General features: G+C 38.9%; 1 protein-coding gene across 2 annotated transcripts in view; it reads left to right on the forward strand.

Moving 5' to 3' along the window:
* Nucleotides 1-2994: 2994 nt before the first annotated feature.
* The window catches only part of egflam (EGF-like, fibronectin type III and laminin G domains), a 23065-nt gene continuing 10995 nt past the window's right edge, over nucleotides 2995-15064 (forward strand). For both annotated transcript variants that reach the window (XM_020602524.1, XM_020602525.1), the window contains exons 1-7: nucleotides 2995-3555; nucleotides 7357-7466; nucleotides 9347-9433; nucleotides 10180-10206; nucleotides 10470-10587; nucleotides 10673-10808; nucleotides 12814-12980. In XM_020602524.1, coding sequence (XP_020458180.1) covers nucleotides 3450-3555; nucleotides 7357-7466; nucleotides 9347-9433; nucleotides 10180-10206; nucleotides 10470-10587; nucleotides 10673-10808; nucleotides 12814-12980 — 751 coding nt within the window. In that variant the 5' untranslated portion in view covers nucleotides 2995-3449. The remainder of the gene's footprint in view (nucleotides 3556-7356; nucleotides 7467-9346; nucleotides 9434-10179; nucleotides 10207-10469; nucleotides 10588-10672; nucleotides 10809-12813; nucleotides 12981-15064) is intronic.

Below are 15064 nucleotides of genomic sequence, written 5' to 3' on the forward strand. Positions count from 1 at the left end.
GTTGCTGTAAAGCACGTTATAGGAAATCTTTCCTGCCTTATTCCATTAATTTGTACAATACATCATCTTGGAGCATTAGATGATTCCTGGATTGAGTTATAGGAAATACTGAATCACCTTTTGTATAGATTTGCATATGTTTGATTCATCATGTGATTATGTATATGTACTTGATTGTATTGGGTTTGTTTTTAACTTTTAATGTGTTTTTATTTGTTTTATATTTTTAGTGGGTTATCTATTCTATTTATTGGTATGTGTGCTTGATATTGAGTGTGAACCGCTGCTGAAACAATGCAATTTCCCAGATTGAGATTAATAAAGTATTTCTATGTATCTATCTATCTAAAACATGTCACATGTGCTTTTCTTCTCATTAAGTTAAGCAATTTTCTAAGCCACCAGTCTGGGTTATTTGCTTTTATAGACTCAAATAAAAAGTCGCAAATTATTTCTTTACTTGGACAATTAAAGCTACCTAATGTTTCTTTCTTGGTTTGAATAAGCTTCGGTATCAGAAGGGAAATTTAGGCTATTATTTTCTATTAAGCTATTATGAAAATAGACACAGATAGACTAGAAAAATGTGGCTTTGCTGTCAGCTTCTTTTTATGCCACTGTCTCTCTCAGCCTCTCTGTTTTCTCCTCTGTGCTTGTACTTGACCAGGAGATGGAACCAGTGAGTTCCTCACATGCAAATCAGTGTCCACCACCTCAGAGCTCTCCACATCATCGCTCTACTTTTGTATTGTGTAACTCCCCTCAAAGCTTTTCCTACATCTAGAGTTTCATTGCAGTCTGCTTTTGGCAACTGCCACCCCTGGAGCTGGTTGAAATATAAAACAAGCTTGTATCCCCCAAATCATAAACTTAGGTTCCAGTCATGTATTGAATCCTAGTAGAGTGTAAAAAAAAAACAAATATGTGATAAAAACACAATCCTTCTAACTGCGAGAGTCAGAATCCCACAACATCTAAAAACACAAAGTCCAGAAAATATTAGATTTCTAGTATTCCAACACTGACAGTGTCTACAGTCTTTTGGAAATATGTAATTACCAAAAGATGTATAGAAATCAGCTTCCATTTGCTGATAGTTTCTCTACAACGGTGATAATATTTCACACACTGTGCCTCATCCTGACCTGTGCAGAGGTGTGTGTACTCCTCAGTCTGCTCTGGTGTGATATTCTGGTGGTTACTTGATAATAGCAGATGAATAAACTGGACTAAACAGATCACACTTTGCCTAAGTAACCTAGAAACTGTATGATTAATATAAGTGAATGTAGAGAAGTCTGAAAGCACTTATAACAGAAATTAGTGCCAGTCTGTGTTGTGCAGCAAAACTAACATAATGTACTTCTTCTGAAGGTCTTCTGTTGTGATGTTCTTTTGGTGATCTTTGGAAAACTGATAGCAGCATATCCTAAAGAAGGACATCATCAGAAAATAGATTAACATAAAAGAAACCTGTAACATAGGAGTGTTGCTGCTTCTGAATTGAAAATACCCAACTATTTCTGTCTGACTGGGTTTAGGGAATAGCTGTCTCAGATTTTCATCTCATTTCTCATTTCATATTTGGAGGGCTACAGCTGTTATGGGACGGCTTTGTGACTGCAAAAAAGAATGCCATTACTGAAAAGAAAATGGATGCCAGCAAAATGCAGTTAACACTTCAGTCAAATACAGTCCTCAAGAGAAACATCGCTAAAAGCAATAGCTGTGGTTTTTGAGAACAGATTATTATTATATTTTTCTTCATGTCCTTTTCAGATACTGATCTGATATTTATAGATAACCATTTTCCATTAAAACACGGTGCCTCTGGACTGAACATAATATTCCTCTCTTTAGCACTGGTCATATGGAAAATGATAGCTGACTCATGCAGATGAAGTAATGTCCTCTGAGTATTACATGACAGCAATGTCTTCAAGATATTCACCTTCTATCAGTTTCAGCCTCAGTGTAATAGCACAAGTCTATCTTTACAATGCACCTGTCAGAGGGGTTCTGATGAATGGGTGGCATGACCTGTACCACTGAAGATGTGAAACTACTCGAGATGTCTCTGCAGTAGTTCTGAAATGTCTTCTTTTGAATACTGTCTGTAGCTGACAGTGTGGGTCAGGGGAAATTGTTTGATCAGAATTAGAGTTAAGGAGTTTTAAACAATTCTGTACAAATTGATGGTTTGAATTTTACATAGACACTTTGTATGAAGGCATGTCTGATTCAAGAAGATTAATCAACTAGCAACCTGTGTTTGAATGTGTAGTCGTGCTATTTAATTATATTTTCTATGTGTGATAATGTTTGTTATTTGATTGTGTCCTCTCACTTTTCTATGAAGTTGGTGAGGATGTTTTAAATTAAGCTTGTGTGTTGATCATTTCCATGGATTCGCTTAAGTTGGAGTGCGCTGAGCTCTTGGGGCCACTATGTCTAATATGGTAGGAATATTAGCAGATTAAAAAGTTTAGTCTAAGGGATACTGCATTGTTTAATGGGGATTTGTGTACATGTAATGGATAAAAACAACATTTTCTGCAAATTCCTAATAGTGGAGGCTGTGGGCCACTTAGAAAACATAGCCTTCTTCATCAGTACTATCCTTTACAGCCCAGCTGGCGTCCCAGTCCTCTCTTTCTGTGGTCCTCCTCTCTCTGATACCTTGGCGTTAGCTGTTTTGCGCGTGCACATCGTGAATTTACCCCCTTTTTTCAGATGGTTACTTGTTTACATATTAAGTAGGCTACATACCAGCTGCTTTGGCCAACATGAATTAATAGAACAATTGCTTTTTACGCCCCTTTTACGCCCCCCTATCTATCTCTCTGTCTATATAAATCCATCTAGATAGAGAGATAGATAGATACACACAGTATAAATACATAGTGTCTGTTGCTTGAGCTGCTCCCCTGCGTCAAGACGTTGCTCTCCATCTGCGTCCAGTGTGCGGATTAAACGCTCATTATCCTCTTAGCTCTAAATGCCCCCACGTTCCGGCACTTCGTTGTCCATCTCATCTGCCGTCTAAGACGCGGACATGAGCGTGACACCATATCGAATTTCATGCGTAAAAATGATCGTGCCCACCATGCACTTGTGTTAGTGCTACGCGTTACGCGTGAACAACCCTCTCCATCATCTGTCAGCGCGCCTTAGGGGACACGATGGCAGTCTATCCGTCCTTAAGCGTGTCCAACCCACTGATCTGTTGCAGACTGTAATCTTATCAGTGTCAAACCGTAACTACCCTTTCCTCTTGGGCAGATCCTGTCTGTCTTCGGATGGCTTTAGCTCCAAAACCTGGATAAAACCGATTTTTTATGAGAGAAAACTTTTATCAGAAGAAGCTTCAGTCACATTTGTTACACGCGAATTTGAAAGCGTGATAAAATGAACATCTGACCGCTTTAAACGTTCGACCAGAAGAAGACATGGAACCTGTATTTAAAGAAAGGCGTCTTTTGTGCTTAGTTCTCTTTGCCGTATCCACCACCAGCGTTTGCCTTTGTGCAAGAAGATCAGATGTTCGGAGATCTGGTAAGTTCATCAAGTAAAACCTACGACCAGATATGGCAAAGTGTAATAATAATTTACAATAATAATACATTTGAAGTACAGTATACTATATATTGAAATTGTGTATGAGGATAGCATGTCTGCTCCCACCTTTCCAATAGTTTGATTACCCCTGTATTAGTACTGCTTTAAAACTTTGTCATGTCACATTGAAGTTTTTAAGTAAAAACATAATATTCCAGCAACAATTCACATCCAAAATCTAAGTGGCACTTTTCAACTTGTACAGTTCTTCGTCTTTGGTGACTGGAAAAGATCAGCTTTGTTTGTTGGATGCTCATTATACTGAAAACAGGATCATCATTATCATCATGTAGGCTGCACTATGTGATTATTCTCTAACAAAGCCCTCTGTGCAACATGTTACATGGACCATTCAAAAAAGGTCCCCACCCCAGTGAGCAGCATCACTACACTACCATATTCAGTGAACTACAACCTGAACTGTAATTTAAACACTTTAAAGCCTGACAGTTTGAGGCAGGACTGTCATGACTAAGAGGAAATGGGGACAAATATGACTTGGTGAAAAAGTGTATTTTATTTCTCCAAATATTGTTTGTATTTATATTAAAAAAAAAACAAACATTTTTTTTTTAATTTTTTTTTTTAGAATGACAGAAAAACAGTTAGCTTTAGACCAAGTACATCCAATATCAATCAAACCAATGTACTCAGCTTGGTGAGAACATCTTGATTTTGTCATCTGCACAGCATCTACTCTTTGTCTGTCTCCCTGTCTCTATCTGTCTTTGTTATCCTGTCACCCTGAACACTTCTTTCTGGCCCAGTTTCTTCCACTTTCTCACTTTCTATCACTTCCTTTTTCTCTCACTGTCATTTCCTCTGACTGTCTGTTGTATTTTGCCCTCCCTCACTCTTCTGGACCCACAGGCCATAGCAGAGCGGGCTGACTATTACACCTGTCTGTCAGCACAGTAAGGTCACCACACCTGAGGCTACCACACTGAGGATGACTATGGTTCTGTATACATGACTACCAGTTACATTTAAACTCAATTTTTGTGCTGAGGTCTTTCAGGCCTCATTTTGAGGGAGGGAGAAGGTCAACAGGGCTCGATGTCCAGATGAATTACATCAGCCTTTAAAGCTGATGGTATTAGGAAAGGGTTCAAATTGAATGATCTCTCCTCAAAGTGATCTTACTTTTTAGGGTTTTGACAGATTTATCCCTGTTACAATAAGCTGTTGTGTTAGTTATAGAATCGGTCACTTTTTTCTTTTTACATATTTCATAATGTATATCCAAGTTATTAGCTTGTCACTAAAAGCATATCATGTCACACTCAATATATGGCACTTTGTTTGGTACAAGACAGCGATGACAGTTTGCAGTTTATCCTTTCAGATTCAGTGTATATATTATTTCCTGAGCCATGCTGAAGAGCAGCACAACAGCTCACTTCTTGCTGCTCATTCACTTCTGGATGACTCAGACCTGCAAAGAGCAGCACTTCTACATGACTGACTTTGAAAGTGGAGATGTAGAGTGAGAGAACAGGTCTGAAAGAAGGTATCTGAATTTAAAATCAGATAATTATTGAACAAGCGAAAGCACCTTTTTATAGTTTTTTTGGCCAGAACGATTTAAAAGTGGCTTTGAAATCTCAGCATAATTGTAAAGCTTAGTGCTTACACTTGAAGCTTGCGATGACACCCTATAGCAAATGCAAAAAGGCTTTATATTTATGTTTGAAGCTGATAATCAGAATCATTTGTTAAAGTGCTGTATAGGACAATTTGGACAATTTGCAGTTTTATGGAAATAAAATAAAAATGTAATTGTCGTATTTTTATTTTTAAAAGATATCAAATATTCAAATATCAGCACTGGCTTCAAAAATCCAGTATTAGTTGACCTATTATTTGGACAGTAAGTCAAAAATAGATTTAACATCCCCATTTTTACCATCTCACAGATAAGTGGCCAAATTGCTAATCTGGTTTACTTGTGATTGGTGTAGTTGGAGAAAGGCCTGCACACAAGATATACTGTAATAAATTCTACAACTGCTGCTTCATGGTTTACCAAGAGAGCCTGAGAATGTGCTGGTTAATGAAGATGTGGCCTTTAGTGGTCACTTTGGCCTCCCGGAACAATGATCTCCAGTGTACACTGAACCAAGTTGCTTCAGTGTGTGGAGTTTGAGGTTCTTTACCGTTTCATAAGCTGACGCCTCATTCGCAATGCAGCTGATGTGGCCACTGTATCTGGTAAAAAAAAAATAGTCAAAAAGTGACCAAACACCAGATTCATGCTACTGTTGCTCACAAGATGCAGTTTACTCACAAAAGCTTGTCTTACCAGCTAAAACATAATCTAGCAGTTTCATAGGCTAATGTCAAGATTTTCAAGTTTCATACTGATTAGAGGTAACAGTTTCACTTCTGTCCCCCAGCTGGTAAAATTCTTACTCAGACCTATCTAGTACATGCAGCACCACTGTAAGCTGCTGCATGCTGATGTACACACAGATAATGATTTAAGAAGTCCCCTCTCTATCAGTTATAATTCTCTGAGTTCAGCTCACCGGGACACACCTCCAGGGAGATATGGCTGATCAGGGAGTTCAGCTGACATACTGCATTACCCGCTCGGATGGAAGTGCAGGAAGAAGGGTATGAGAAAGGAGGGGAAATGCTGACACTAGAGGAGCCAGGTGTACAGGAGATTGGTACTGGAAGTAGAAGAAATAAAGATGAGAGAACAAGAAAATGGGAAAGAGCAGTGTTGTAGCTACATGAGATTTCAATTTACTGAGCTCTGCTTTGCTATATTTAGTTTAGTTTGATCTCCAAGTCAGTCAAGCAAAGTCTGTGCTTTTGTCACTTAGACAAAGGACAGCTGTGGTTAAAATTAGGTTTTTGAACTAAATCCCAACTTAATGCAAATTTTGAAAAACATAACTTTCCAATGTTAGTTTAAACCTGTAGGTAACTGAGCAGCTGTGTTTTTAGGTGATATCAGAACCTTCTCTTAAATCACAGATTTAAAATACATAATTTTCAGCTGCTGGCTATTATTGTCAAGCATTTTAGAAACATAGTGGTGGTATGAATGTAGCAATCTTTCAGTTTGTGTAAATATTATGACATGAAGTGTATGACTATGAGGCTCTGTGGGCCCCTCGACTGCTCATATTTATCCATTAAATTCTGGCAATGCATATACAGTAGGCCATTAGGAGCACTGATGATCTACAGCTCTACAGTTATTTCTCTTTATATTGTGCCCGTAAGAGCCTCCTGAACTATTTTGAGGCAGCAGCTGAACACTGAAAGATAATTTACAATCTCTTGAAGTGCCACAGAAGCGCCCAGGATTTAACAACTCAGACAGTAAAAATAATGACATCTAAAGCCAGAGTCAGTCGATACCATAAGCCAACGTGTCAAGCTACAGGTTATGTCATCTGAAGTGGTCCTTTCTCCACCCTTCAAGTAAACTCAGATGAAATATATACAGTGTATCAGACTATCATTGTCCTCCTGAAAGATATTGCAGCAGACTTGCTTGAAATTATTGACAAAACATTTATGTGCAATTGTTTGCACTTCTTGAAAATAGTAGTAGAACAGTTCCATAATCCCACATGTTAGTCACAGGGTGCCATGTACATTTATCATTGTCTCTGTTTTAATGTCAGCTAAAGCAGTTTAGAACTATTCACACTTGCACTTTTGTTTGTGTGGCCTCTGTTTCTCTCACTTTCTGTCTTTCTGTGTGTTTATCTTAACCAGATCGTCTGAGTCCTCCATTAGACATTCAGCTGGAGACAATCAACTGCACCGCCTTCGGTGTGCAATGGAAGATGCCCCGGCGACATGTTAGCACCATCACTGGCTACAAGGTGGTCACAAACTGTGCTTTTACATTAAAGAATTACATATTTCTATCTTATTAATATTTTAATGATGGGCATTTAAAAGGCACTATGGCAAATTAATTTAGAGGTATCACAGAATTTTATTTAAACTTTATTTTCAAGTAACTTTATTTTGATTGGTATTTTCAAGGGCTGACACAGTAATTGAATAAAAGCAGGATGCTTCCGTAAAATACATAAAAAGTTACATCCAGAATGAAAACAGAAAATAAATACATAAGAGATAAGGAGATCAGTATTTCTATGGTCTGCTTAACTAAAAATCAGCCTTTATCAAAATGCTGATGGGTCTGGAGAGAAAAGGAACAGCTCAAGAACCAAAGCACACCACCACATCTGTCAGACATGGTGGGATTCTGTTATGACCTGGACGTGTGTGACTGCCAGTTGAACTGTCACACTGGCATTTATCTACGATTTCACTGCTGATGGAAGCAACAGGATGAATGCAGAGGTGCAAAGGAGCAGTTTGTGTACTTAGATTCAGTCAAATGCACCAGAACTTACTGGACGACACTTCATCATTCAGTGGGATGGTGATCCTAAACATAACCAAACCAAACCAAGGAACTTCTGAGGGTGGAATATCTTTGAAAGGCTGAATCAGTCACCAGACATCAATATGACTGAGCTGTATTCCAGTGAAGACCAGACTAAAGGCAGAAAGAGTCCACAACAAGTCAGCTGAAGGTGGCTGCAGCGAAGGCCTGAGAGAGCATCACCGAGGAAGATGCAAAGTGTCTACTGATGACTATGGGTCAAAGACCTCAGACAGTCATTGACTGCAAAGGATTTTCCACAAAATATTACATAAGATGATTACAAGGCCCCATAGAGTTTAAAGCACTGACAGTTACATCCCAGGGTTTGTCAACAGTTATAGTGTGGTGCTTTCTTTTTAGGTACCATGCACAAAACAACAACAACAAATGCCAAGGAAACACCTGCCATATTGACTTGGAAAACACTCCAAATAAAAGAGAAAAAGAACATATTTACTTTTACAATCAGTGAGAAAAAGAACACGGTCCTACTTGGTCCTTTTAAGAACTCTTTTTCAAAATGCATACAAAGGTTTTTGACCTGGCAAACATAAAAAAAACAAGTTTTCAAATATGACACAAATTAAACTCCCTCTTCTTTCAGAACAGATGTCCGTTTTCCCCCGACAAGCCTCTGATGTGTGTCCCTCACCTTTTTTTCCTGCTTTTAAAGTGCCTGTCAAACTCAAGGTCCAGTAAGATGGCCTTGAGGACTAGATGGATATTTTAAAATTTTGATGGAAACCCTCCACTGTGAAATTTATGCTTTTTCAGAAGCATTGCACCTCTGAAAGATGTGGCTACAACTCTTTAGTGAGTGTCTTGTCAACAAAGTGTTTGCTCCACTCTTGGCAAGCTGTTCATCATGTACTTTTGCTTTTCTTGGTCGAGGCATAATGGACAAACATTGTAGGCAGGTAGCTTTGTACTCTAGGTCTTGTATTACTGAGACATAAAATAGACTGAGCACAGAATAAAAAGCAGTCGTTTCCTTCTTTTTAATTTAGATATAACTTTCACACATCTATACTTTCATTTCCTTTCATATGTTTAACTTTTTATATATATTTTTGATTGAAATAAAAGACCTTACCAGGAGCCGGTTTATTGAATTTCTCCCTTCCTTTCTAGTGGTTTTTTGAGTCAGATATTAACAGTATGACTGTGTGTGTTGACCATATGTCTGCAATAAGGAGATTGTCATGTCATAACATGACATTTTAGAATGACTGCCAAACCGAACAGTAAGAATTGGATGCATTTTCACATAAATATGTATTTGCATGTGTTTATTCCTTTCAGGTCTTCTATACAGAAATGAAGAATGGCCGTCCAATGGGAACAACATCTTTGATAGAGGTTCCTCTCAGCTTGGACAGGTTGACCACTGTGAGTATTCAGACACTTCTGACTGTACTTCTTCCTGGATGTCATGTTCAAGTGGTGAACATACTAAGCTAAGGAGCTTGAGAAAACATTATCTGCCTCTCAAGCCCAACTAGTGATAGTGTTTGAAATTGCCAACAAAGTCTTTGCAGTGCTTCTTTATCAGTGCATAGGAAAAACATATTTCAAAGTCACACTGTCCTAAAAATAAAATAAAAAACAAAGCATTATGTAGAGAGCTCCACTGTCATTCAAAAACCATTAAAACACAAGCTACACAGCTGCTTCATTATGGTGAACATGGGCACTGTAGTTTATTTACATGCACTGTCCTGCTGCCTTAATGATAAAGCATCAAACTATAACATTTTTATAAAGATTTGTGTCTTTAATGAAGGGATCTGGTGGGGCAGCAGTTTTTGAGCTTTCTATGGGATTTGTTGACACTGTGAACTCTTTAAACTTTAACCTTTCATAATCGGTGACATTGGCTTTTGACTCTACCATCATCTAATATTGCAAGATTTTCAGATTCAGATTCAGATTCAGTTTTATAGTATGTTAAACACACAAGGACTTTGACTCCGGTAATTTAGAAAATATTTTCCCACTTTCAATACTAACATAAAACTACATTACTGACAGTAGGTCAATCGATAGTATGTCTCGGACCTACAATGAAGTTGTGACAATGTGCACCTTGTGATGTACTTTAACATTTAACGATACCTCTGTTATTTTTTTCAAAGGGGCAATTTGACGGGCAAGCAAGTTTCGTAAGTATCCTTTAGCCATTTAAAAATTTCATTAGACCTTGTCAGTGCATTCTCATCACAACTGATAAATGACTTTGACATACACTGTACTCAAATTGTGTATTAATCCTCAATTTGTAATTTAGTATTTTCCATCTCTTCTTCAGCTGGTTTTCATTCTTTTTTTTTTCTCTGTCTTCAACCATCCTTGCTAATGTGCTCTTGCTTATTATTCCAAATCTATCTACATCTCCACACCCACTCCCCCATATACTGTCTTCTAGGATGTTGTTATCTGTAGCCTAAAGGTGAACACTAAGTACAGAGTCCGAGTTGGCGCGTATGGCTGGGCCGGGGAGGGCAGACCTAGCATACCCAGAGACATCAGCACTGCTTCACATGGTAAGAATATGTCAGTGGAATCCATTTTTGCTATTATTTCTACAGTTGCATTGTTAATAGCTTTCACTATTTTTTTCCCTCTTAGAAACGTGCATGCCACCATCACCCCCCACTCAGCCTGTTGTAATGGCTGTATCTGACACGGAGCTGGCGTTGTCATGGCAGCAAGGTGAAAGTGAGGGAAGCGCACCAATTCTTCACTTCCTGGTGGCGTACATCAGGTCAGTCATAATTGATCATTAATAATGCAAAGAAAGAAATCAGTGAATCTTAAACATCCATTTTGATACCTCACCATCCCAGTATGGCTGGGATGGTGAGCACACACACTCCAAAACACACTGGTCACCCACATACAAACACCATCAAACCAGCTCTTACAGACACTAATCAAGTAAAGAGCTGCCTGAGTAGGCGACATCAAGGAGGGACAGAACAGGCATAAGTGAAAAGTCTTGTTCCATCAAAGGCTGTACGAAGACGAAAACAAGGCATCTGTTCAGTCTCTTAATTGATAAGCTGTCTGTCTTTGAACAAAACTGGGTCGAGTCGACAACTGATAGAGCTTTTTTCCCAGAACAATGCTCCCATGTAACCAGAAAAACCGCTTGTTGGGTCCATTATCAGAGATGTTTGTTGTAAGGCCAAGCAGTGAGTAAGTTCAAATTCAAGATTCCAAGGTTTCTAAAGCTACTGAATGTGAATAATTTACACTGAAATTTAGCAAAAATTATGCACGAGACTGGTAGAATTTCAGATGGAACGGTGCCTCCGCAGAAATAATGGTCTCTTCACACAGTAATTTGAGATATTGTGAAATACACATATTCTTTCTTGAGAGTTAGATGAGAAGACCAACACTGCCCCCATGTCAGTATGGTAAATATGTACATAACTGGAGCCTTCAGCCTGTGTCTGCAAACTTCAGCTGATGCTGGACACTGGGTCGCCCTTAAGCAGGGGAGTTTTCAAAGTGCAATAATCACTTGCTATTTTAATGTCAATTAAAATTAGAAACTTACCATCCCTAATGGGTGTAGATAACTGCACACTCAGGCTTTCTAGTCAGACTCTGCATCCGCTCATTGTCACATTAATATAATACAGCATACACAGCTCTCTTTTACAGAACGTCATGAAGCCTTTTCTGGTCTGTTCAGTGCAGTTACTTGTGTTTTGACATGACGGTCATTTGGGAAATGGAAAGGAATGAATTCCACTCTTTGTCTAACAGTGTCCGGCTTCACACACATTAACAGTATATGCGCACACACAGACACACACATAAGAACCTCCCGTGTCTAGATGAGTCCTCCGGCTTCAGTGTCAAGGAAGTTGAGGTCAGTTTTGTTCATTCTTCTGATGATTTGCCAGACACTAGTAAAATAAGGAGATAAAATAGAAAAAATGTTCCCAGAAGAATTGTTTAAAACGAAATAAACAGAAAAAGGCACAGATTTAAAAGGAAACAAGCTTTAAAAAACACAATAGTGTTGCCCTGCATTGAGCAAAGAGAGCCAGAGTCGGAGGCAGGGTAACTGTCACTGTGAGAGAACAGACATGAATCAGTGTCTGTTTTTGCATGCAAGGGCATTTTCCGCACAAAAGAGCCATCTCAGAGACAAATCTTTCTCTTGTTGCATCAAAAGAGGTTTTCCTGAAAAGAGACATTGAGTGGTGGTGAAGATGACTCTATTCAACAGATAGTTGTGGCTCCAGGCGCCCACAGTCAACACACAAATAAGGCAGTTTGAGTTGGATGCTGGTGATGGAAGCTGGAGATACAGTTCAGGAGTTCAGCATCTTTTTTTTTCCCAAAACCACACTGAATAAAGCAGCCTATGGCTTTAAGACTTAAAGGACCTCAAAAACAGTAACACAATTAATAAAAACATCACAATCAATCAGATACTTTAGTTACTTTGATTTTTTTTCAGATCTTCAGTCTTTAGTAATTGTTTTCTTTTCAGTCACTAACATTTTCAGGGAGGAACAGTCAAGTGAAATCAGAAGTGTGAAACATTGCTCACAAGAACATATGATTATCCTAAAAAAAATTTCATGAAGATGTTGTGAGAATTTTGTTTTGTTTTGTTTGTTGATGGTTTGTAAAAAAAAAAAAAGTCAAATGCCTAAAGGCAACAAGTATTTTGTAACCAACGTTAATGCATTAATGGTCATTCACTATATGTTGATGTATCTTTATGCATCCTTTGTTTTTCTCAGGCCAGAAATGGACACAGAATGGACGTATATTCGTGAGCCCATTGAAACCAACTCCATGGTTTTGAAGGGGTTAATACCGGAAACAGAGTACCAGTTTGTTGTCAGGGCGGTCAATGTGCACGGAGTCAGCCCACCCAGCCACATCAACAACCCCGTGCGCACTCTTGGTAAGGCCAAATGATGATTTCTGAACCAACATGCTGTGATGAGTCCAGCTCCTTTGATCCTTGCATTGTGAAGAAATGATCAGTTTTAGAAACTTTCTTCCAGTTTCTTTTAAATGATTTTCATTTTAGGCACCATTTATTATTTATATTATTTATATACATGTAAAAGTGACCACTCTGTACTACATAGTCTTTTTAACTTCTGTTCTTTCAGCACATTACCTTACCCACCTGCCAGAGTTTAGTTTTCAAGTCAAAATTAGCATATAAATCATGTTTTTTTGGAGATGAAGCATATTTTTGCCTTTACAGGTGTCATCGCCTGTAATTCCACAAAGTAATACTTAGAAATCTTACCACATGGATGCAGTTTTTCAGTTTTCTTTTGCAGTCTTTCTTTGTGCTTTTGGTCTTTGGGAGAGTCAACAAATGTGAAGATCTTGTTAACTCCGAAGCGAAAAATGAATAAAATCAGTGGCACTCTAAGGTTCAGACACACAAACACAGTGCACAGGCTGACAGTTTGGCTCTTTCAGTATGTTCTTTAATCTCGGACCTGGCATTGTGTCATTGGGTTTTTCTGACCAGATCATTGGATGATGGGGATATACAGCAACAGAGTCATTTATATTATTATTTTTGATGTATTCTTTTGGCACATGGAGGAGGGGTGACAACCAGGACTGATTGATATTAAATACACAAACTGCACACTCAGAAAATGACCTTCACACAGTTTACCTACAGATTTGTGGGTATAATTTCTGTCCTTGTGGGGACTAGATTTCCCACAGTGTGAGTATGTTAACAGGTTTCGGTCCTCATGATGTAAGTAATACGAAGGCACACACACACACGCTCACGGGCGCGCGCTCGCACGCACACACACACACACACACAATACACTGCTGCTTGAGTGAACAGCAGGGGGTGGAGGGAGCTTGACTGACTGACATATGTTTCTTGTCGCTCTCTTTGTGATAGTTGTGTGTCTGTTTCTAGTTGTTAGAAACAGGGTGGTCTGAACTGAGGGGGATTGTTACACAACAGGAGATTAGTTTTGCTGAGGGTTTTTGGGCATCCACTATCCACCCTGTATGCCAGCGCTCAATATTCAGAATTTAATGTAATTTGGCTGTGCTAGGTTGACTGGTGACTAAATTGCCCATAGGAGTGAGTGTGTGTAGTTGTCTGTCTCTAAGTGTCAGCCCTGTGATAGACTGGCAACCTGTCCAGGGTGGACCCCACCTCAATGTCAGCTGAGATTGACCCCTGCACCCCGTGACCCTATTCAGGAATAAACGGTATAAATAATGGATGAATGGAGGCTGTGCTACAGTAATTAACACTTTAAATCTTGGCATCCATTGAGGCTTAAAAGTGAAGTTTCCATGAGATATACATGATGAATATTAAATGGTCTTATACTTATATATCACCTTTCTATGCATTGCAGCACACTGAAAGCGCTTTCACACCATTTGGCCATTCACCCTTCACATTCCCAAGCACTCACACATTCATGCACCGGTGTCATCTGCTAAATGAAATTATTTTGTATTTATACTGTTGGTCTGATATCACTCTACGACAATACTTATAGAATGATATCATACAATTAAGATGGATGATGTGATGGAGGACAGTGGAGAAAAAAATGAGAGGATGCTGTTGTGTAAGCTAAGCTTAAGTTTCAGGGTATTGTGGATGAGATGGGAGGTGTTTGAACATACATATACAGTAACTGTTCTTCCATCCATCCATTCCTTATCTATAGTGATTATCCTGACAAGGTTGGGTGAGAAGCAGGGTACGCCCTGGACAGGTCGCCAGTCTATCACAGCACTCGCACCCTTTTCCTCCATAGCCAGGCCTTGGTAATCTGTGCAGTATGAGGTTTGCATTGTCTTGCTGAAATAATCATGGGTATCTCTGGAAAGATGTTGTCTTGAAGGCAGCATATGTTGCTCCAACATCTCTGTGTTTTTCAGCATTAATGGAGCCATCACAGAAATGTAAGTTAACTTTGCCAAGGGCAGTGACACAACCTCAGACCATGACAGACCCTGGCTTTTGGACTTGTT

This window comes from Monopterus albus, unplaced genomic scaffold (genome assembly GCF_001952655.1).
Source record: "Monopterus albus unplaced genomic scaffold, M_albus_1.0 scaffold56.1, whole genome shotgun sequence".
Lineage (NCBI taxonomy): Eukaryota > Metazoa > Chordata > Actinopteri > Synbranchiformes > Synbranchidae > Monopterus > Monopterus albus.